The following is a 24772-nucleotide window of genomic DNA, read 5'->3' as shown; positions in this document are numbered from 1 at the left end:
TTCAGGCTACGATACTGAGAAAAAGAACTGTAATCTTTAAAAGGTATCAGTAACTACACATTGAGTACACTTATGTTACCGTTCAAAAATTTGGGATCACTTGGAAATGGTGTGGATTTTTGTTAAAGAAAAGCTTTTTTTCAGTAAGGAGAACATTAAATGAATGATAAATCCAGTGTAGACATTGTTAATGTGGTAAATGACTATTCTAGCTGGAAACGGCTGATTTTTAATGGAATATCTCCATAGGGGTACAGAGGAACATTTCCAGCAACCATCACTCCTGTGTTCTAATGCTACATTGTGTTAGCTAATGGTGTTGAAAGGCGCATTGATGATTAGAAAACCCTTGTGTAGTTATGTTAGCACATGAATAAAAGTGTGAGTTTTCATGGAAAATATGGAATTGTCTGGGTGACCCCAAACTTTTGAACAGTAGTGTATAAGTGTCCGAAAGTTAGAAATCATGGATTCGAAGAACACGAGAAATACTAGACATCAGCAGAGACATTTTTTTTCACAGTGTCTGTTTTATTTAAACTTTGTCTTGCTTTGGATTGCTAATGTTGGCCTATGAAGTCAGTTGACACTTTAGAAAACAAAAATAAACTTGACTTCCAATCATAGACTCATATAGAATCAAGACTTTCCTTCAGGAATGAAGTGCTCTAACTTATGTTGTTTTATAGCTCTTTCATGACCAGTGTGGCAACTTTGCGCTCCCTGAACCACAAACCCTCATTGACTCCCACTTTAATGTTTCACAAAAAGACACAGACAAACTTTATCTTTCAATATCACAATCTGTATTTATCAATTCAAAGAAACAACTGTACAGAGTCAATGATTAGCAGTTGGTTCTGATCATTTTATACATTATTGGTTCATTCATTCACCTTTTTCCATGTTGGTAGTTTGTGTCGCCCCGGTATGTTACAGTGATTGTATAGTGGAGAGATGGGACTTCAAGACATGCACAGCAGTACCGTAATAGAGACTATGTCATTCATGCAACCTCTTTGTCCTGATGTGTTTGTGTGGGAGGAGGTGTGGATCGTTTTCAACCCGACTCCTGGTACAAATCAGCAATCTCACTTCACCACAGACTCGGAAAAGTTCAACATAGCAAAGACAAGGGGCAGTTCTCCCAGTGTCACCGCGGATAAACTTCTTTTCTCGCTTGTTTTTACAGAAAATACTTCTCAGTAATTATATTTGTACATTATCAGGTTGCTGTAGGCAGGCATACAGAGAGACAGGCAGGCCGAGGGCGGGCGGACAGTGGTGCTCGGGGCTCCTGGTTGGGGAGAAGCTATGGCAGCAGGTCAGCTGAAAACACCAAATTAAATTCAGCATTCACTGGTTTATCTTTGGCTGGTGGTGGATTAACACAAAGACATAACTGCTTGCTTGAATCTGCTCGGGGCACATGAGGTTTGGGCTTATTTCCTGCAGAAAAGTGTGTTCGACTGTCTGATCATCCAACCCGGTCTCACGGGGATTCGTGAAACTGTGACGCAAGTTTTTGTTTCGGTTTCGTGCGCACCAACACGATTTCGTCATGTTTTTCGTGCAGCTCACCACGAACGAAACCCGCTGTGGTAATCACATCTGAAAGTGGTTTATACCGGCGGATTCATGACGATCTAAGCTGTCCATCGGCGTTTGCGGCCGCCACTGCGGCCGCCACTGCAGCCACCACCGCGGCCGCCGGACATTCTTTACATTCCTATACGAATTCGTCGGATTCATGACGATCTAAGCTGTCCATCGGCGTTTGCGGCCGCCGCCGCGGCCGCCACTGCGGCCGCCGGACATCCAGCTGCGGCAGCAGCTGCAGCAGCGGCCGCAGCGGCGGCCGCAAACGCCGATGGACAGCTGAGATCGTCATGAATCCGACGAATTCGCATAGGAATTTAAAGAATGTCTGGTGGCCGCGGCGACGGCCGCAAACGCCGACGGACAGCTTAGATCGTCATGAATCCGCCGGTATAAACCACTTTCAGATGTGATTACCACAGCGGGTTTCGTTCGTGGTGAGCTGCACGAAAAACATGACGACATCGTGTTGGTGCGCATGAAACCGAAACAAAAACTTGCGTCACAGTTTCACGAATCCCCGTGAGACCGGGTTGGATCATCCTAAGATGGTGAACCACATTGATCTGGAGCTCCAAAAAAATAAAAAAGAAACTAAATGTTTTTGGTTAATTATTTACAGAAAAGAACATAGCATCGTCTGCAAAGAAAAAAAACAAATCAAGGTGTTTAGGTAATTTTGAAGGTTTAAAGGCAAGACTACACATATGAATTCAGAAATGCTGAACAGATATGAAGCAAAATGCCTCATTAACTGTAAAAAAACAAGCGTTCAGGGATTTGACTTAACATAACTGATACAAAAATATTGTGCTTTCTTTATTTTTATGGTTAAATGAAGAGTTTCTGCAATAGTCGAGCTTAATCTCTCTACACCTGTGACTAAAACGGAAGAAACACTGCAGATGTTAGTTGCTAGAAAGGCTTCATGGGAAATAATGAACCTGATTGGAGCATTTATAGCTAATAAACCTCTAACGAAAGATCAACAAACTCCCCAAATCACCGACTGAACCACACATATTCCTATCAACATGTTGTTAAATTTAACAGCCCTGATTGTCCTCAGAAACATATATAAACACTAAAAAACATAAAATTATACTTCAGCTTTAAACTTCAGTATATGAGCCCTATTCAAAGTATTAACATTTTATGATTTTCTACTCCAGGCAGTGTGCGTTTTGTGTGTGTCGTGACCATTTTGATGAAGGAACGACGCTTTTCTCTGCTCCTGAGTGGCAATATGTAAACAGAAGATGAAGACAGAGCTTCTACGTAGAATTAATGGACAATGGCAGATTGAACAGCCTTTGATAGTTTGATGAATTAGAGCTGCAACATTACAGTATTTTTATTATTGACATATCTAGTAGTTAGAATCACCAATTTTTACTAATTTGGCAAAAAAAAATCAGACAAACTGAAAAATATTCACTTTTTGATGCTCTAAAACTAAGAAAAAAGAGTAAATTTGCTCATTTGACAAGCAGAAACCAAAGAATGATGGGAGTTTTTTGTAGTTTCTGTGATTTTTTTAATCTCAAGCATGAATTTCTCGACTTGTTAACCATCACAGGAGGTGGAGAGCATGAAACAAAGCAAAAAAACAAAAAAGTCAATTCAGGCTTTTCTCAGATGGCAACAGATCCTTAAAAAGGCCTCGGATAAAACGTCCTTCTACCTAACTTTTCCGGATCTGACGTCCCTCTGCAGGATCCCCGGCACCACTGAGCACCAGGCCTCGGCTCTGCAGCAGGCCGGCGTCCCTAGTGCAAAGTAAAAGTTGCATAAAGTCTCATTGCTACCATGGACATCATCATCATCATCGCCATCATCATCAACATCGACAACATGAATCCCTGAACACACCCTTCTACAATCCTCTTAAAGTAAGACTCCGTTTTACTGCATACTACTGAGTGGTTTTGGTTTACAAGATGTAACATGTCAAAGTCTGAAAACTGAACTTTCTTTGCATTAGTGGCAGAAAATCTGCACCAGTGTTTCCCTCTGCTTAAAGATTTCACCTTCTACCAGCTCTTCCGTCTGGTTCCAGCATCCTTTCCAGAGCGCAGGAGGAAACGCCGATCTCCAACAACAAAGCTTTACATTCATCTCCAGCGCGAAAAGAAAACACACCGACTAAAAACACATTAATGACAAACCCAAAGGTGTTTATTTGTCATTTCAATCTGGGCTGATGTGAACAGAACAGCAACAGACGGGTGGGTTTGCCTCGTCCGAACCACCAACTTTCAGATTGTTTCAACCAAACCTGAACTTGTGTTTTGAACTCCAGTCTATCATGATGTCAAACATGTCGACTTCCACACGTTCTCTGGTACTTTGTGATGTCAGCGGTGTGAAATGATGGAAATCTGTCAGTGGGTTCGCCGTTCTGCTCGCTCTGTCCTCTGAGTATCAACAGCAACAACGTTAGAATCTTAACCGCTTCCGTCTGCTCATTTAAAACTCTTAACTCTGTGTTTGTTGTGTTCGACATGCATGTAAATGATTGCATTGATCTGGCATTCCCACCTAATACAGATGCATAAGACATGTGCGAAAAAAAACGTGAAAGAAATTACAAGTTCTTAAGATGTTTTTTTTCTTTTAAATGATAAACAGAAACAGGTCAGGAGAGAATTTAAAATCCTGAAGAAAAACATTTTTGAAAAACTGGAAAACAATAGATTTCACAACACTGTTAGCTCATGACTTTATCATTAATACATATAGATATCTAACCGCTCAGGGAAGGAATAATTTAAACTTTTGCATTTAAAGTCCAACTAAAATCAAATGAACCCATTCCTGTTTGCAGCCAAAACTAAGTTCAGCTAGATTTTTTTTTATTTTAAGGGGAAGAAAAAAGACCTTGGAGTGATGTTTTATGGGCAACAAGACAATTACAAGCTCTGTGAAGCAATTAATCCTCATTCATAATGTTTAATAATGTCTGATAAAACAGAAAAACACTTTGAAAAGCACTTGCGATAAAGCAGAAATCTTGTGTTGAAGTCAGTTTTCCTTCTATGACAGAAGAAAAAACACTTCAAATGGGATTTTAATTAACCAGCAGCTGTTTTTCACCTTTCAAGAATCTTTATTCAATCTTGTGAAACAGAAAATAGTTAAATAATGAGGATTAAGTGGATGGTGTGCTAAATGTGCACCTAGTTAACCAGATTTCTGAGCTTTTTTTTTCTGAGGATGACACTAAGTTAACGCAAATCTACCATAAAATCAAAGAACATTAATTTAATCCTGTTGGTTTCTGGAGAATACAGAGCAAGTGATTTACTGAGTGGAACAGCAAACAAACAAATGAATTTCAGTTGGACTCGAGCTAAAGAGCTGCAGCTCAACGAGGTTTCCATCCAGCAGCAGGAAAAGGGTTTTGAACAGGATTTTAAATGCTCTCCGACCATGACGCACCTACCAGGGCAGCTTGAATTCAGCCTCCACAGCAGGAGCTTCACAGATTTATCCCACTGCATTTACCTACCAGCTAACCAGACTCTGATAATTATCTTTTTCCCCCTCTGTTTGTTTATGGCTTTACGGTGAGTTTACAGGAAATTAAACAGAAACCGATGCAGAGTCGGCGCGCTGCAAAGACGAGTGATTCCTCTTCAAGCAGAAACATGAAAACATGCAGACAGCTGAACCCACGTTTTAAATGTTCGGTCGGTCTGATCTTCTGGCTCTCATCGGTGTGTCAGCTCATTCTCTTATTTATTCTGTTATGAAGTCGGCCATTTACATTCCATGACCTTCTTACACTCTGTTTTATAACCTCTGACATTTGAAACCTCATGACCTGTGAGTGTGTGTTGTATTTGTACGGCTATCTTTGTGAGGACAGGGTTGAGTTTCACACTTCGTGAATGAGCGCATTTGTGCAAATCGAGGATGTTTTTGAGTGCTTTAGGGTTCAGATTTGGTTTTAGGGACAGAATCCAGTTTGGTCCTCACAAAGATAGAAACCTGCGTGCAGATCTGTGCTGTGGATCAGACATATCTGGAAGACTGAGGTGACTTCTGAGGGGACGAACATATGAACACGTGAAGCACACACTAAGCACACACCAACATAAATAACCTGAGAGCTATGGAGACCCTGGGAGCGGAGAGCAGCAGCACACACATTCGCTCATGCACACACACACACACACACACACACACACTGACACAAACAAGATATCTTTTTTTGAATTCTGTATAAAAACGGATGCAACAGATTTGCGTGAATAAATCAAAGAGAATCTCCAACGAGCAGTTCGATGTTGCAAGAGAATAAAAGAGTAGATGAGGCCTGTTTTCAGTCCTGAAGGCCTCATTCATTAAAAACATGCCACGTTTTGTGCTTATGACGAAAGCCAAACATGTAATTCACGGTGAAACAAGCAGGTTGCGATGAATTCTGCTAATTTATCAAAAAGGAAATCATAGCCTCTACAGCTACCCAAAAATATGAATGCTGTACTTTTTTTGCTGATTTATTCATTAAGTAAAGGAAAGAGAGTATTTTAATGAATGAGGCCCCTGGGAACCAGATCCAAGAACCGTCTTTAGAAAACAGATTTTGAGCCCAAACTGTTCAACTGTCCTCCAGAAATCTTCACTAGAAAACCTGTAATTCTAAATCAGTTCTACACAAAGGAAGGAAAGCTGCTAAGTTTTCTTTATAGGGCAGATTTTAACATTAAGTTTGATTACATTTCTAGAAAGTTTCCAAGCTATGATCTTTATTCGGGTCGAGATTTTCAGCTTTTGCGTGTATTTTTTAATTAAATTTCTTTTCTATTCTTAAACAAAGGTTTATAGTTGGCTACTCAGGTCATATTTCTACTCTTCTCTTGTCTCAAATTTCCTAAATCAGCACGAAGCTTAAGATTGGTGCTGAAACATCCACGGTGAATTTGAATGAATTTCTCCAAATTAAAACCAGTTTCACAATTTTTTAACGGCCAGACCTCGATACAGAAGGGACAAAGTGAATAAAACAAGCACAAAAACAAAGAGTCTACGTTCGTCTGTAAAACATTTTGGCATAATTTCATTGTCTTTCCGAGGAGTAATAAGACATAGTGTAGGATGTCTCGACTTACAGACAGACAGATAGATACAGTAGATAAGACGGACGGACAAGAAATACAGATACAGCTCATCTCATAGAAAAAACAAACATGGAACAGTATGAGCTACGTTTTATCGCACTACCAGCAACCAGTAACAGCCTTCGAGTTAACGTGTCCCGTCTCTCTCTCACGTTAACACCGCCGCCGCCTTCAGCAGCACTAAATCTCCTGCAGTTCTCTGATACGGCCACCAGGGGGCGGCAGTGACTCTGTGTGTTCTCACAGAGACACAGAAGAGAGACAGAGAGAGGAGAAGAAGAAGAAGAGATGGTTCTCCTGCTCCAAATCAAATCTATGCGTGAGCCTGGGTCAATCCTGCACTTTTCCGTCCAAACACAGCTGCTCTGTTGACAGTGTTGCAGGCGGACAGCAGGAGGGGGGGCGTTCACTTCCAGTCTGCGGCCCCGCCTCCCGTCCGGAGTTCGTACGCTTCAATCCTGACCAATCTGTCGTGTCGCTCACTTCTTCTTGCTGGATTTTTCTGAGCGTTTGCCGTCCGACTTCCCGCCTCGATCCGACCTCTCCGACCGCTCACCTCGCTCCCTCTCCTTCTCCTTCTCTTTCTCCTTCTCCTTCTCTGCCCGCTCCATCCGCTCGGCCCGGTCCGACCGCTCACCGCCTCGGTCCGACCGGTTGTCTGCCTTGCTGCCGTCGCGGCGCGTGCCCTCGTCGGTGGATGAGGTAGTTGGTTGGGGCTGACCCCATTTGGCAATCTCCTCGTGCTCCGAGATACTAGCGGTAATGTTGGTCACCCAACTTTTAAGGTCCTCCTGTGATGGGATAGAGGAGACAGAGTTAATATGGGTGTTACATATTTACACAATATGTAAACTAGAAAAGCACTTGGAGAGTGCAGTACTCCTCCAAGGCTGTTCATTCCTTCATATGGCTTTGTCAGAATTGCATCATTTGTTTATTTGTTATTGATGATCAGAAACCACTGCACCATAGAATGTGTTCATTTATTATAGATGTATCCACAAAGTAATTGACCTTGCACTGAGCACAGGTGTGTGTTATGCATGTGTACATTATGTACGGATACCGAATTGCACGACCTAAATATGTAGCGAGCAGCGGGAATTGACGGAACTCAGAAACACCCCCACAATTTAATCAGTTGTTCCTTGTATCATTTCCGATGGATAAGTCCTGATAAGTCCACAATGTTTAATTTCTAGTCGGATCACAATCATGTGATCGTCAGCAGGTAGTTGACGTAGTGTTCACTTGATGTCATGGTTACAGTGATGCCGTGCCGCTATTTCACAATGATACAGAAATCCTTAACAAATCCGTGAATCCAGACTATAAGCTGCATCACTGCCAAAATCTAATCATTGGTCCTTGTGTCATTTCTGACCTTCCCTGAAAATTTCTTTCAAATCTGTTCCATTGTGAACGGACAGACAGACGGACAGACAAACCAACACCGATTGTCACATAAGTGATAACAATAACATCAAAAACGGCAATAACCTCTGCAGTTACGGCTACAACTACTTTTGAAACCACAGAATCGATATAAAAGACGGCTGTAGCGACTGTGACGTTACCTGTTGGTTTAAAACGGGACATAAAGAGCAAGCAGTGAAAGTGACCCCAGTTGCTTCATCATTTATGTCACTCATTGAACTATAACTTACTAAAACAAACATCATGCTCCCTTCAAAAACACTTCAAACTAACAAACGAGGCCATAAACTCATTAAGAAAATGTTCACAGAGACAACAAATTAAGTAAGAAGTTGCCTCATTTTCTCATAGATGTCTATACAACCAGGAACCAGATAAGTCGCCCCCTGCTGGCTAACAGAAAGGACGCAGGTTTAAGCCATTTTCACATCATGTCTATATACATCTTTTATTCACAATTCATGATAGAAACAGAAACTGTCTTACCTCATCTTTTGCATGGAACAAAAACTCGCTGCCGTCCTTCGTTCTGCAATAAGAGGAGATAAATTTAACATGTAAACCAGAAAGCTTCAGAGCAACTTTAGAGGGTCAAACGCAACTTTTAATAAAATGATTCCAGCATTTCAGCATTTCTGTCATTTCCATGAAGTTGGAGGCTATTTAGCTTCAACTATGTTTGCCTCCATTGCATAGCAGTTAAACAAACGCAATAAGTTGATGACAATATCCATGTTTACTTTTATAGATGGTCTTAACCCTCTGATGCGCAGTATGGCTTAGAAGATACCCATTTTTCATTGGATGTGGGTCACTTTTGACCCATGTTGTGCATCAAAAGTGTTAAGGCTAATTGCGAGGCAGAGGCCAGCTGTTGTCTGGACACATCCACCATGTTGTTCTATCCAAACTGTCATGAGACACTGACATTTTTATTGTGATATACCCACCACCGTTGTTAACTTTTGTTTCAATACACTGATTTAGTGTCCATATTTGGTGGTTTTCAAAACACTAACACGAAACACTACTACTTTCTCAGGTGTTTAAAAATGGTGGTTCTGTGTTTCCGCCATTGATCGTTGGCCACCGTAAGCCTGCTGCCAGCCCCTGATGGACTTGGTTCTTAGCTAGTGGGTTAGCATCATTTCTGGAGCCTGGAGCCGGTGCTTAGGTGGTGGAAACACAAAAAACTGGTGCTAAGTCTAGCACAGGAACTGGCTTGGTGGAAAAGGGGTATGGGTGACCGCAAAGTTTTGAATGGCAGTTTAACTAAAAATCACTCATAAAAATGAAATAATGCACCTGGAAAATGAGTCGAAAATGAAAGACTACACATGAAACTGACTGAATTTGACAACCGCTCCTTACTTGAGCGTGAAGACATTCTTTTTCTTCTTGTAGCCGTTGGTGACGTCGCAGTGGCAGTGGGAGAGGCTGAGCAGCGGCTCGTTGTTGTAGGGCGTGGTGGTGTTCTTGGCGTCCTTGTAGAAACCCATCTCCCCTTTGTTCAGCACGCAGTACAAGTTGACCCATGACCTGCTGTGGTGCGGGAAGGCGGGAGGAAGAGGAGGAGGATGGGGAGGAAGGTGGAGGGGAGGAGGATGGTGGAGGTGGGGGAGTGGTGGATTGAGGAGGAGGAGGAAGGGGGGAGACGGGAGGAGTCAGGAAGAGCTGCAGAGTCACTGTCGCTAAGCTAACACCTCACTCACCTGGCCAGAGCAGACAGGTAGGTGGGCGGGATGGACCAGCCCCAAGAAGGGAGAAGGAAACAACACTGCTGAACAAACACAGACCAACAGACGGACGGACAGACGGACGGAGGAGGTGGGGCGTGGGGGGATGGAGGAGGGAGGGATGGGGCAGATGAGGGAGGCCACAGTTTACCTCATATATGACTTACCTTGGAGGAGACAAGAGGAGCAGCCAGCAGCAGCGAGGAGGAGGAGGGAGAGAAGAGGGAGAGGAGTTTGGTTAAACGCCATTTTGGCCCCGACACAAACTCAAGTGTGTTCATGCTTGTCGTCCCTCTGTGAGCGTGTTCACATGCACACGGCATTCCAGTTAATAGCTGACATTGAAACACACAGTGCTGGGCAAGTTTCAGGCGCTTCAGAAGTTCAGATTCTTATCCATCCTCTCTACATTCTTTGCAACTCTACAGAGGCATAAAGACACATCTTCAGCCACAAGAAGGACGAGGAGTCCTTAACATCATGGGGTCAGTGAGATCACATGAAGAGACGGAAAACTGTGGCGAAATATGGAAGATGTAGAACTGGCTAAAAACGGTCAACAAGTGTATCTAGAAGTTTAAGGACAAACGGTGCTCACATCAAATAAAAACTTTCATTTTTCCCCTTTATTATTGATTGATAAATTAACAGTAGTCATGACAGCAGCTTTTAGCACCAAAAACATTTGCGCAGCACTGTCAGTGTTATTCAGAGCAGGTATCCGTGTGCAGATTAATATCCTGATATCATAAAGAAAAAGAAAAACCTCTGAACTAACAATGGAAGCAGAGTTTAGAATGGAAAAGACCAGCAGTGCATGTGGCAAGGTGTCCACACTGCTAACGCGAGCATCATCATCAACAATGTAAAAATGCTTTTTTTAAAACAGTTTTTTAAAATGTATTTTTTAAACAATTCACTGTTATTTTAGTGATTTTCCCTTTTTTCTAAAATTACAGATAACAGTTAGACAAATTGTTTCAATTTACAAGTCAAGAGTAAAAAAACACGCTCCGCTTAAAACATCCCCTGCCGTATATATAGTGCCTCGAAGTGCAAGATAATCTATAGTGGACGATACACCAACAAAATGATACATCGTCACTACAATAAAAATAATCAGGTCAAGGTCATGCACCCCAAAAGGCAGATGTACTTTACCAACAGGCTTAGTGTGCGCAATATGAATGAAATCCGTCAAGTAGTTTCTGAGATATGATCCGGAAACAAAAAAGTCTTTGAACTGCGTCACTATGACCTTGAAAATCAGGTCAAGGTCATACACCCCAAAAGGCACATCTACATTAACAACAGGCTTAGTGTGCGCAATATGAATGAAATCCCGCAAGTAGTTCCTGAGATATGCTCTGGAAACGACAAAATATTTGAAGTACCTCAGTATGACCTTGAAAATCAGGTCAAGGTCATACACCCCAAAAGGCACATCTACACTATACAGAGATGGCCTGGGTGCAATATGAATGAAATCCCTTAAGTAGCTTCTGAGATATGCTCCGGAAACGAAATGTGGACATACGTACGTACGTGATGACGCCAATATGGGACAAAATTGTACATAATGTCCACATCGAAAATCTGTCATTTTAAATATGTTCATTTGTTCTTTTACAACTTTTCAGCATAAAATGACACACTTCTTAACTGTATTTAAATCAGCAAAAATGTAAATATTTTAGATTCATTAGCTGTTATTTCAATGAATATCAATTTAAATGTTGATTGTAAAACAAAAACTGTACATAATGTCCAAATCAAAAATTTGAATTTTTACAAATATACAATAATTTGTTCTTGCATGTTGCACTGTTTTACTGTATTTAAATCAACAAAAATGATATTATTTTACAAATATTTGCTGTCATTTTGGTTTTATTATATCATTATACTAGGTATTATATCAGGTATTATAATTTTTATTTATTTATGTATTTACATTCATGAACAGTATATTATTCCATCATTTTTAATGTACTTTTCTGGCACCTTCGCTGCCATTTTTTAAGGGATTTTTTTCTTTTTTGCCCAACGATCACGTCACAGATTGAAAAATTAGTAGACTCATCAATTTTACATGCAATGAACTTTGTATTCAGGCACCAAAAGCCTTATTTTCTGACAAACTAATGTCTACTATTAGGACAAAATGTTTTACCATCACAGAAGCAGATGTTAATTTATCTCCGCATATGTTTAAGCTTTTCAGAAAAGAACCTTTTAATTAGCTGCACACCAAAAGTCATGTAAAAATCACATGCAAAACAAAAATATAGGCTTTTTACACTATGTTTGTTATTCACTTTGATTTAATGTAAAACGTAGACACCATTCACATGCCCTGTATCCTCATGTGTGGCCCTCCTGAACGATACCAGAATATTAATGTGCACATCCACTTACTGGGCGTCTCGTCAGGTCGACATGTAACAGAGACAGGTTGAATCTCAATCCTCCCTTAAGGCTCCTGTATCCTCTCGTCTCAGCATCAAGAGCATACAACCAGCCGAAGCAGGAGCAGCTTGGAGATTCACACTTGTCCGGACTCAAGCCATTCGGGATTATGCTTTACCTTGCCATGTACATAACAGGGCATGTACATACGACACACTCATCCATTGCCTTTGGTGCGTGAGTGGGACTCATCCATAGCTGGAGGGGAGGGGATGAGCGTTTTAGCTGTGCGAGGTCAGCCCAGCCACCAGGGGGCAGTGCAGAGAGAGACTGTCGCTGGGGTTTCTCAGGAGGAAGCAGGTAGGTTCATCTGTGGAGGTCAGGTAGTGTGCGTGTGTGTGCGTGCGTGTGTGTTTGTGTGGCAAAGTGACCAGCAGCTCCACCAACAGTCACTCCAACGGCATCATTCATCAGCCAGCCAGCCAACCACTGCTGCTGCTTTCAGTGACTCTGTGGGTTTGTGTTAGATCAGGAGGCTTCGAAAGCATCATGCATGAGGTTTTTCACATGCGGTGAGATTTCTGCAGGCCCTGATTTCATGGAGCTGCCTTCGTTGTCTAACCCTGATAATCAGCGGTGATATTTAAAAGCTGGCATGAGAAAAATGTAGGAGTGTTTCTTGGTGACGTTTAAATTCCTGCATGCATTGCTGTACTTAACTGCCTAAATGCGAAGGAAAGTACTAAACTATGACCTCAAAAACTATCAGTGCTGCCTAATGATCATAAAAAGTTGATATGAACAACTCTTCAGCAGAAATTAACAACCCTAATCTATCATTCTCAAATGCCAGATGCTGCAACTTAACTGTAAAAGTAACAAATGATACAATATTTCATGATTTACTGCTACACTCTACCATTGGATACCAATGCACAGATGTAGATATTTCTGTCAGTTACATGAAACAGTTATTTCTACATTACAGAATGTTTTTCTCACGTGTTATCTTGTAAATGAAATATTTAACATTTCTTGAGTGTGCATAAACCTCAGTGTGTCCTTGCATCTCCTATAAAAATCCAAACCTTAGCTGAGTATTGCCTTGAACAACCTATGAGGAACTATGTGTTATCTGAGCTGGTGTCTGTCATGCATCTGTTCGAGGTGTCAGTGTAGCATGCTAAAGTCATGCCCCTATCATCACTGTTTAATCAGTAATAACACAGGAGGAGGCAGCGGTGTCACGAGAAACAGACAGAAGTGGTGAAGTCCACGTTTGGCACTTCAAGGGGGTTAAAAATCTGAAGTACCAAACTGAAAGCGTGACTTCCAAGTCTGATTCTCATGACACCAGCGTCCATCCTCCTCCTCTACGGCTCCTATCATCGGCTCCAGTCGTCATGGTGATCGTTAAGACCCTGAACACCCACCTATTGGTGCTCTTCTTCAGGCTCTCGATGTCCAGCTTGCGGAAAAGGAAGCCCTCGTGGTGTGCTGTGTGCGTAGGCGGCTGGGGCACCGCTGGGCTGCTCTGGGCCGGAGCCGACCTCGACCTCCTCGTGGTCTCTCCCGCCTCTTTGGGTCGCGGCCGGCGTCTCGGTTTGGGTCGGTCCCGAGCTCGAGGCCGGTCGGGACGGGAAGACTTCTCTGGTAACCCGTTGGGCAGGCGGGGAACCTCGCCTCGGGCCTGAAGAGGAGGAGGGGTGAGGGATGTAAGTGTTTCATGACGCCTAAATTATACACAGTATAATACACAGTATAATATAGTATGGTGGTTAGCACTTTTTCCTTGCAACTAGAAGATCCCTGGTTCACTTCCTGGCCTTCCTAGGATCTTTCTGCATGGAGTTTACATGTCCTTCCTGTGTATGTGTGAGTTTTCTCCAGGCACAGTCCAAAAACATGCTCAGGTTAATTGGTGATTCTCAATTGTCCGTAGGTGTGAATGCAAGTGTGATGGTTTGTCTGTATATGTAGCTCTTTGATTGACTAGCAACCTGTCCAAGGTGTTTCCTGCCTTCACCCTAAGTCACCTGGGAAAGACTGCAGCCGTGCGTGACCCTAATGAGGATTAAGCAGCGTAGAGATAATGGATGGATGGATGAGTTAAAATGGTCATTCCACCTCAATTCACCAAATTCTTATTCATCTCTGTAAGTATCTGATCCCCAAGCCAAACATGACTCAGTACTTGGTGGACTAACCCTTGTTCACCACTACAGACATCATACATTTCTTGTAGCAGGTCACCAGGTTTGCACAGGTATTTTAGACCATTCCTCTTTCCAGATTCTCTCCAAAACCTTAAGGTTCTGAGATTGTTGCGCAGAAATGCAGTGATTCAGCTCACTTCATAGGTTTTCTATAGGGTTAAAGGGGAACTTCGTTTTTTTTCAACCTGGGGTCTGTTTTCATATGTCATTTCATACATGTGAGTGATGGAGAAATGAATTTTCGACATAGCCCCAGTATTTAGCCAGGCAGGCAGCTTAGCAGCTCAGCTAGCAGCTCAGCTAGCGAAAAGTATGGGGCAACTTGCCCCCCCACGTCAAAGTCCGCCCTAACGTGCTTTTTTCCCCACACTGACCGGCTCAGATAGTCTCAATGAGTGTCCCACAACATACTAGAGATGAGAAGTGAACGAAAACCTTCACATTACCTGGCGATCGCTCTTTGTTGTGGTCTGTATCCAAATCTCAAGACGCTAGAAAGCAAATCTCGTTCCGAAATCGCGTGATAGCTCGCGAAATCGTTGGATGTGTGCATTTTTTTTCTCTTAGTTAAAATAGACCTACTATTAAAATTCTAGAGATTTTTTTTGTATGTGGTCGAAATCATAATGTGTAGGGGATAAAAAAATAAATTATTAAGCAAAACATGTAAATATTGGTGTGAAAACAATACAAAACTTAACATGACTCCACCAATCTCTACTCAACAACACCTATGATTCCAGATTTGACACACAGTCAACTCAACCAATATTCACCACTTTAAAATTCAAATCTTCAATCAGCCAAACTGAAGATGGTCAGGCGTGGGGTATTCGGTGAATTGAGGTAGAAAGACCTGAAAGCTAAAAATTTACAAGTACTCAATCTCCAGACCTGTGCTGCTTCTCTTTCTTGCAGCTGCTCCACAATCTCTGCCAGCGTTGATCTCTTCTCTCTGCGGAAGATAAACCAAAAATAAATATTCAATTGTGATTTTCTTTTCCTGCATTTTTAAACTTTTTTTTACGTAATGTCACCTCGGTACACTGAAACTCTCACCCTCCTCCGGAGCGTCTGTCTGAGTGCTCCTTCCCGGTGTCGTGCTCGCTGGACTCCTGCCTCTCCAGCCGGTGCCGGTCCCTCTCTCTCCGCCGGCCCTCGTGGCCCCCGTGGCCCCCTTGTCCCCCTTGACCCTCCTGTTCGCTGGACGTCTGCCTCTCCAGCGTCCGCCTCTCCCTCCTCTCGGCGTGTTCCCTCCACACCTCCTGGGGCAGCTCGTCCCGTCGCGCCTGGATCAGCTGCTCACTGCTCAGCTGCCGTTCTATCCGGTGCTCCCGGTGGTGCACCTGGGGCTCGGCGTGGCCCAGCGGGTCGGTCCTGGATCCCCGAGGCCCCCTGGTGGGCTCGCTGTGCAGGCGCTCCCGGCCCGGCTCCTGCAGCACCACCTCGGCCATCACCGCCACCTCCGCCCTCTCCGTGACTATCTCCCCCATCATCATCTCCCTCTCCCTCCCCCTCTCCCTCTCCCTCGCCTTCTCCAGCCGACTCGCCACCAGCAGCGGCGTCACAGCGTCATCCAGGTGTTTGATTTTAGGTTGCCGTAGATACGGGGACGCCTTCATCTCCAGCTCCCTCGCCGCCTGCACCGGCTGCAGGTGGCTCATCGCCTTTGCCGCCTTGTCCCTTGTTGCAGTGGCGCTTTCCCTCGCCTGGTTGGCTGAAACCAACATGGCCGCCGTGGCGACAGACGCGATGGAGGAAGGGGCGGGCTGACCCAATCCTGCGGCCACGCCCACAACGCCGCCATGACGGGCCTCCAGGGTGTGGCGGTAGCTGGAGCCGTTCATCACTGGGGTGTAGTTGGCGACCGTCGAGCCGAGTCTCCGAACCGCAGACGACGGAGAAGGTGTCGGGGTGGCGGGCGACGGGGACGGAGGAGAGCTGGCTTCGTTCTGCTCGTAGATGGTCTGTCTCATGACGGGGGAGATGGGGAGGCGGGGGAGGGTGGCCGGAGTGGGTGAGGCATCTTGTGGGTCCAGGAAGACTTTGCGACCCAGCAGAGGGGTCGGGGGGAGTTTACTCTGCTCTGCTTTCAACTTCTCTACCTGCAGAGAGAAATCAGAACCAGCTTCAGAAAACAGGTATTGAGATGTCTCTGTGTATTTTATGTAATAAACTGGTGCATCTCAAACTATAGAACACTAAAATTAAATATTTATTTTAAAAAAGTGAACATTTGATATATGATCTAGACTCATCACACGTAAAGTGAAATATTTCAAGCCTTTATTGTTAATTCATCAAGAAATGCGTTGGGGTTATGTGATGATCGTTTGTCCGTCTATTTGTCTGTACTTCTGTCTGTCTGTCTGTCTGTCTGTTAGCAACATTACTGAAAAACAGACTAATGGATTTGGGTGGAATTTTCAGGGAAGGTCAGAAATGACACAAGGACCAAGTGGTTAGATTTTGGCAGTGATGCAGCTTATAGTCTGGATCCACGGATTTTTTTTTAAAGAATTCTGTGTCATTGTGAGATGGCGGCACGGCGTCACTGTAACCATGACAACAAGTGAACACTACATCAGTTACCTGCTGTTGATCACATGATTGCAATCCCACTACATATCCACCGCTGCAGACTTATCAGGACTTATCTGTCAGAAATGATACAAGGCTGACAGAAAGTCTGAGAACCACTGGATTACATGAAGAGACAGAAGACACTAAGGCAACCTAAATCCACAGAAGAACCCTGACAAGTTTTCCAAAACCTATCTGCTGTTGACAAACTGTGAGCAGGAGCACCAAAGAGAACTGGTGCTCTTTTAAAAAGCAAAGAGGATTTGAACCACATACGGACCTAAATAAAGTATTTTTTTCTTTACCGATCTACTTTTGCATGTATGTTCACTTTTCTTTTAAAGGTTAAGCATTCACACAGCACTGTATGTCAGTGTATGAGTTTACACATGCAGTACTAAGATGTAGGGCTGGCCCGAATAGTGGTTTCTGGCCTCCGAATATTCGGGCCCTATTAAAGACGAATATTCGGATACCAAAATTAATATCCGGATAGTGCCGTAGCGAACGAATATTCGGATATTCGGGATATTCGGGTCCAGCCCTACTAAGATGGTAAAGTAAATAACTGATAAAGAATTTCCTTAACAAAGCATCTCATCGCACCGATAACTCGGTAATGCTGCAACCTTTGAATCCTTAAGATGCCACATTCAGGGTGTACACCACAGTTCAAAGGTTTGGGGTCACCCAGATAATTCCAAGTTTTCCATGAAAACTCACATTTCTACTCGTGCTAACATAACTGCACAAGGGTTTTCTAATCATCAATGAGCCTTTCAACACCATTAGCTAACACAATGTAGCATTAGAACACAGGAGTGATGGTTGCTGGAAATGTTCCTCTGTACCCCTATGGAGATAGTCCATTAAAAATCAGCTGTTTCCAGCGAGAATAGTCATTTACCACATTAACAATGTCTAGACTGGATTTATTATTCATTTAATGTTATCTTCACTGGAAATAAAATGCTTTTCTTTCAAAAATAAGGACATTTCTAAGGGACCCCAAACTTTTCAATGGTAGCTTATGTACATCCAAAAGGTTGCCAGCAATTTCAGCATACTGAAACCCATCCTGACTAGATCGTGTTTGTATTTGCAGAGTGATAAAGATGGTGATTTTACCGTGGTGAGCCGTCTCAGCGAGCTGAACCTCTCCTCCCAGGTGGCAGCGGCTTTGCGGAAGGCTTCGTGTCGACGGATCAGCTGCTCCACCTCGTCTACGCTCGCGCCCAGCTCGTTGCTGTTGATTAACGGCTCCTGAGCGGTGAGCCAGGCCTCGGCCACCACCGCCTCCTGGGCGAACTGGTGGACCTCCAGCACTGAGGCGGCAGGAGAGGAGAGAAGAAGAACAATCAAAAGGACATAAGGACACTTCTCTTCTGAATTCCCCTTCCATACATCTGTGCCTCCCTCTATGCATGCAGTACATACAGTGCCTTGTGAAAGTATTCGGCCCCCTTGAACTTTACAACCTTTCGCCACATTTCAGGCTTCAAACATAAAGATAGAAAATTTTAATTTTTTGTCAAGAATCAACAACAAGTGGGACACAATCGTGAAGTGGAATGAAATTTATTGGATATTTTAAACTTTTTTAACAAATAAAAACTTGAAAAGTGGGGTGTGCAATATTATTCGGCCCCCTTGCATTAATACTTTGTAGCGCCACCTTTTGCTGCAATTACAGCTGCAAGTCGTGTGGGGTATGTCTATCAGTTTTGCACATCCAGAGACTGAAATTCTTGCCCATTCTTCCTTGCAAAACAGCTCGAGCTCAGTGAGGTTGGATGGAGAGCCTTTGTGAACAGCAGTCTTCAGCTCTGCCCACAGATTCTCAATTGGATTCAGGTCTGGACTTTGACTTGGCCATTCTAACACCTGGATACGTTTATTTGTGAACCATTCCATTGTAGATTTGGCTTTATGTTTTGGATCATTGTCCTGTTGGAAGACAAATCTCCGTCCCAGTCTCAGGTCTTTTGCAGACTCCAACAGGTTTTCTTCCAGAATGGTCCTGTATTTGGCTCCATTCATCTTCCCATCAATTTTAACCATCTTCCCTGTCCCTGCTGAAGAAAAGCAGGCCCAAACCATGAGGCTGCCACCACCATGTTTGACAGTGGGGATGGTGTGTTCAGGGTGATGAGCTGTATTGCTTTTACGCCAAACATATTGTTTTGCATTGTGGCCAAAAAGTTCCATTTTGGTTTCATCTGACCAGAGCACCTTCTTCCACATGTTTGGTGTTTCTCCCAGGTGGCTTGTGGCAAACTTCAAACGAGACTTTTTATGGATATCTTTGAGAAATGGCTTTCTTCTTGCCACTCTTCCATAAAGGCCAGATTTGTGCAGTGTACGACTGATTCTTGTGCTATGGACAGACTCTCCCACCTCAGCTGTAGATCTCTGCAGTTCATCCAGAGTGATCATGGGCCTCTTGGCTGCATCTCTGATCAGTCTTCTCCTTGTTCGAGGTGAAAGTTTAGAGGGACGGCCGGGTCTTGGTAGATTTGCAGTGGTCTGATACTCCTTCCATTTCAATATGATTGCTTGCACAGTGCTCCTTGAGATGTTTAAAGCTTGGGAAATCTTTTTGTGTCTAAATCCGGCTTTAAACTTCTCCACAACACTATCTCGGACCTGCCTGGTGTGTTCCTTGGTCTTCATGATGCTCTCTGCACTTTAAACAGAACCCTGAGACTATCACAGAGCAGGTACATTTATACGGAGACTTGATTACACACAGGTGGATTCTATTTATCATCATCAGTCATTTAGGACAACACTGGATCATTCAGAGATCCTCACTGAACTTCTGGAGTGAGTTTGCTGCACTGAAAGTAAAGGGGCCAAATAATATTGCACACCCCACTTTTCAGTTTTTTATTTGTTAAAAAAGTTTAAAATATCCAATAAATTTCGTTCCACTTCACGATTGTGTCCCAATTGTTGTTGATTCTTGACAAAAATTAAAATTTTCTATCTTTATGTTTGAAGCCTGAAATGTGGCGAAAGGTTGAAAAGTTCAGGGGGGCCGAATACTTTCACAAGGCACTGTATGTATTTTGGTAAAAAGGAAGGATTTTAGGCTTGTCTGTGTACTCACGCTGCTGCAGGGCTTCCCAGTGTTTGTCCCACTTCTCAGAGAGCTCATGCTGCTTCGCTATCACCCTGTCCAGCCTCTCCTTGATCTGAGAATCAGCAACATTAGAATCGCAGCATCACAGCTTTGGTTGGTTCTCTTGTCATGACATGTTGGTAAATCTGAAAATTCAAGCTTCTTGTCTTTTTTCCTTCTTTTTATTGGAATCATATGGGTTGGTCACAGTTTGTTGGTTCACAATTCCAGGCAGGTATTTTAGGAACGGTCGAGGATTAATTAATTAATTAATGATAATGATAACAATAATTATGAGGAATAAAAGAATTTTGATACGAAAAAATAAATAAAAATGTATGTGTAAAAACAGATAGATAAATAATGAAAGAAAACAATGTCACCACCAATGATAATAATAATAATAAAACAATGAAGAATAAAAGTGATTACAAAGGAATTTAACATAAAAATAAATGAGTGTAAAAATATATAAATAAATGATAATGAAAGAGAAAAATAACACCACTTGTAATATTATTATTATTATGATGATTATTATTAATAATAATAAATAATAATAAGAAGAAGAATGAAGAATAAAAGTGATTAAAAAGGAATTTTCTATACTTAAATAAATAACATAAAATATTAAATTAAATTTCAGGCAATTCCTCCCTTCTCCACACAATTTTAAATTTGTATTGGAGCTTGTTTTGGTTTTTTGAAAATTTAACAGTCAATATAAGAGATTTCGTTAAGTTGTCGTAGTGTAAAAGTCATTCAGGTTCATTTACAGTACTATTCTTGCAGTACAGCGACAGTTAAAGCGATTATTAAACTTTCTTTTCCGTCGTCTCACCTCTTCGGCTGCAGGGTTTCTGGCAGCCAGCAGCGTCTTTCCCATCTCGATACACTCCAGGATGCTCCGGCTGCGAGCCTCCACTTCGCTCTTGAGACTCTGGTGATAATTCATCAGCACCTCCACCGAGGACACATCCCTGCAGAGCGCACAGTTAACTCACAATACACAAGCACCTACTACACTGTACTACACAAACCCATACAGCAGCAGAGCGGTGCTTCACAGCTGCGTTTTTGCGGAAAGAAATAAATCAGGCCAGTCTAACTCAATATCCTCATAAAGAATGGCTGTAAAAAGTAATACAGATATGCTGGTATGTTCCTTGGAGAAACATTTAATCCAATTTTTGAGGTATTTTTAAGAAATTGTAAACTATAGCTCTTTTGATTTTCATAAATCTAAGACTGAAGACAGGTTAAAATTCACTAGAAACTGACAAATACTGGATTTTGGGCCAATTTTTTATTGACACCAAATAAAAAAATGCTGATATTGATAAATTTACTGATATTCTTCAAACACATGTTTAAGTTATATTGAAAAGGAGACATTTTGGAGGACATTTTTTCATAACTTTGCGGAAATGTGCTTCAGTAACGAGTCAGGAATTTTCTGTGAAGACACTGCTCGACTCCGCACCACCGTCTGCTCTGCTACATGTGCTGCAGACAATAGAGCTGGAGCCACTTTACTGGACAAACCATGGAATGACACTGTTTCTAAAGTACTCCATGCATCTTTTTCAGCATTATGTTCCGTAAAATAGGTTTCAAATCATCACATATGGCAACGGTCCCCAACCACTGGGCTGTGGACCAGCACTGGGCCACCCAGAGAGAATAAAAACGGTATATTTTAGATTTTATTTCTGGTGGAGTCTGCAGGGGGTTTTATTTTGAAAAATGACCTGATCGTCTTCCCGTCGCTTTCAGCTGTGCTCGTTTCCCGTGATTGATGTTAAATGAAGCCGTCAATCTGCCAAAATTATTAAAAAACAAACGTCTCTGGAGAGCGTCCTTTAAAAGAGGGAGAGACTTGATACCGACAGAGGAAAAAGTAAGTAAACATTCAGCAATAACAAGTACTTTTATTTGTTTAGGACTCTTTCACTAAAAAAAGATCATTATTACTGCACAGAGAGTAAGGCGGTGGAGTTATGGGACTATCGGTGTACGTTTGTGTGTCTGTCTGTTAGCAACATTACTCAAAGACAGACCAACGGATTTGGATGAAATTTTCAGAGACGACCAGAAATGACACAAGGACCAAGTGATTAGATTTTGGGAGTGATGTGGCTCATAGTCTGGATCCACGGATTTGTTAAAGATTTCTGTATCATTGTGAGACAGTGGCACGGCATCACTGTAACTATGAAAAGTATTGCGCAATCTGAGTTTTCTTGTTTGTTATATGCACGATGACTGGTACGTAGAAAACCGTCTTGCTTGAATCTGATCCGTGGTGCAAAAAAAAGTTGGAGACCGCTGACACATGGGACAAAAAATGATCTGCTAATACTGATTTATCTATGATAGGCAACAATTGACTGATAATATCAACTGCTAATGCATCGGCTAGGCTCTAAAATTTTGTAAAATAATCTGCTGACACATTAAGCTGCTTTATGGGTCATTGTTTTTGCTCTTAGTTCTGATTCGACATCAAATTAGAGACCATAATGTTACAGACAACACTTATTATATAGCAAGCACCTGCCATTTTTGTTGTGTTCGTCTCTGCTATCACAGGTTTTCTTGTTAGAATAACTGGCTATTTACTGCTTGAATTTCTGCTCTAAACGCATAGTATGCTGTAACGAGAACTTAATTTCTTCTAGTTGTTGCACATCCTGTAACTGCTGTACATGCTGATTTAACTTGTATTAACAGATTCTGCTGCTGCAGCGTGGATACCTGGGCTTCTCTCCTGTCCCTATCTGACAGATGATGGAGTCCATCCACATGATCTGATCTCGGACCATGCCGAAGAACCTCAGCTTGTCCGTCTCGGTGGTGATCTGCACCCGGCACTCCTCGCAGGACGTCAGCAGCTCCTTCCAGCACTGCATCACTTCGTGCTCGTGGCAGGCGATGGTTTCGGCCTTCTCGCCAGCGTACACCGTCCTCAGCTGGGCCGCGCTCTCCTGCAGCTGACGCACCTGATAGAGCAAGAGGAGGGAGGTTTTAGGGGGAAAGCTACACCGGAAAAAGGAATCAGAAAATGGAAAGAGACAGTTTTTGTGCCGGATGACGCACAGAGCGCAGCTGCCCTGACAGCTGTGTTCAGTCAGGGCCAAACGGTCCCGGCTCTGTCACCAGAGTCGACTCAGAGCAGCTGTGCTTCTGCATCGTTTTCCAGTAAAATGTACCACGGTTTCTGTTCCCCAGGTGCACGACAGAGGCAGGATGAAGCAAAATTAAATGCAGAGTAAGGTGGTAGCTTTCCCACCGAAATGGCAGACACACAAAGATTTTACTATCAATGTATTGTCGTTCCAGAATTGGAGGACATTTGGGCTTCAAAATGTTTGAAAAATAAATCTCTTATAATTTTCTGCTCCATATTCATGTTATAAACAATCAAAGGCTTGTTTGGCTCAGCTTACACATCAATGGTAGCATTTTTATTCCATGTTTTCTGTGTTGTTTGCTAACCCTACTCTAATCCATGCTAATGCTAGCTTTTTCTCAGCAGTAGAAGCTAGATCTTTAGCTAGCTGTTACTGCTGACCAAGAGGACAAACTGACTGATGGAAAACAGTCCAAAGAATGAGTCTGATCCTGATAATATGAGGTAGAGTGAGACATTCAATCAAGGCTGACAATGTGATGGAAATATGAAAAATAGAAGAGAGGACATAGCTTTGCTCTACCCATTCTTTAGAAAAACTGGCTGATGATGTTGAAGGCAAAAACAAGACACAAGATAACAAAAACGAGACAAGTCGACAGGAACAAAAAAGAATTTGACAAAAGCAAGACACAAAAGGACAGAAATGAAACACAAAATGACAAAACGAAACAGAAATTGACAAAAACAAGACAGAGAACGGCAAAAACGAGACACTAAATGACAATGACATCACCAACAGGGTTGTTCTGGGACACACGTTCTAAGCATAATAATTATTTCAAATATTATGTTGATTTAAAAAAAATGTTCCCATAATTACAAGAGATAAAATACCAAAATCAAAACCAAACAAACAAAAAAAGGGATTAAAATTTTATTGTAACTGTTTTATTTGAGATTCAGTTTGGTCACCAGGAGGGTAGGACAAGAGAAAATGGCATTTTAGGGAGAACTTCAGACTTATTTGGTATTTTAAAAATATTTTCAGGCATTCTTCAAGCATGTCCTCCAATCTCCAATATCTGGAATGACCCATAATTAAATTAACACTAATTAAGCGCAGTGGCTTTTATTGGCACTAAAGGAGACAATTTCAGCACGCCAGACATCTAGTACAAATAAATTCACGATTTTAGAGTACAGTTCTGCTGTAAAGTCCCTGTATCCACTTCCAATCAGAAAACAACAAATGTAACACAACATAAGGTTTGCTAATTAAAATAACAAACTCCACTTCATGTCTATGTGAGTGTTAAAGCAGGATGTGCTTCAAAAAGGATGAATCTACTTTGGAACTGCAATGAAAAACAGCTAAATTAGTGTTAGAAAGACGTTGTGCGGCTCTT

General features: G+C 42.4%; 1 protein-coding gene across 4 annotated transcripts in view; it reads right to left on the bottom strand.

Moving 5' to 3' along the window:
- Window positions 1–783: 783 nt before the first annotated feature.
- LOC110969264 (spectrin beta chain, non-erythrocytic 4) overlaps window positions 784–24772 on the bottom strand; it is a 127956-nt gene continuing 103967 nt past the window's right edge. For 2 of the 4 annotated variants that reach the window (XM_022219312.2, XM_022219314.2), the window contains 10 exons: window positions 22988–23232; window positions 21072–21210; window positions 20219–20303; window positions 18235–18431; window positions 15583–16628; window positions 15418–15478; window positions 13741–13997; window positions 9534–9704; window positions 8649–8691; window positions 784–7516 (listed from right to left, as the gene is read on the bottom strand). In XM_022219312.2, the coding sequence (XP_022075004.2) occupies window positions 7205–7516; window positions 8649–8691; window positions 9534–9704; window positions 13741–13997; window positions 15418–15478; window positions 15583–16628; window positions 18235–18431; window positions 20219–20303; window positions 21072–21210; window positions 22988–23232 (2556 nt within the window). In that variant the 3' untranslated portion in view covers window positions 784–7204. Of the gene's footprint in view, window positions 7517–8648; window positions 8692–9533; window positions 9705–10502; window positions 12678–13740; window positions 13998–15417; window positions 15479–15582; window positions 16629–18234; window positions 18432–20218; window positions 20304–21071; window positions 21211–22987; window positions 23233–24772 lie in introns of those variants that run through there. The other 2 variants (XM_022219313.2, XM_051957733.1) reach the window with 2 other exon arrangements.

The sequence above is a fragment of the Acanthochromis polyacanthus genome, chromosome 13, assembly GCF_021347895.1.
Source record: "Acanthochromis polyacanthus isolate Apoly-LR-REF ecotype Palm Island chromosome 13, KAUST_Apoly_ChrSc, whole genome shotgun sequence".
NCBI classification, from domain to species: Eukaryota; Metazoa; Chordata; class Actinopteri; family Pomacentridae; genus Acanthochromis; species Acanthochromis polyacanthus.
The sequence above is the reverse complement of the archived record's forward strand: the minus strand, read 5'-3'. Positions and strand labels throughout refer to the sequence as shown.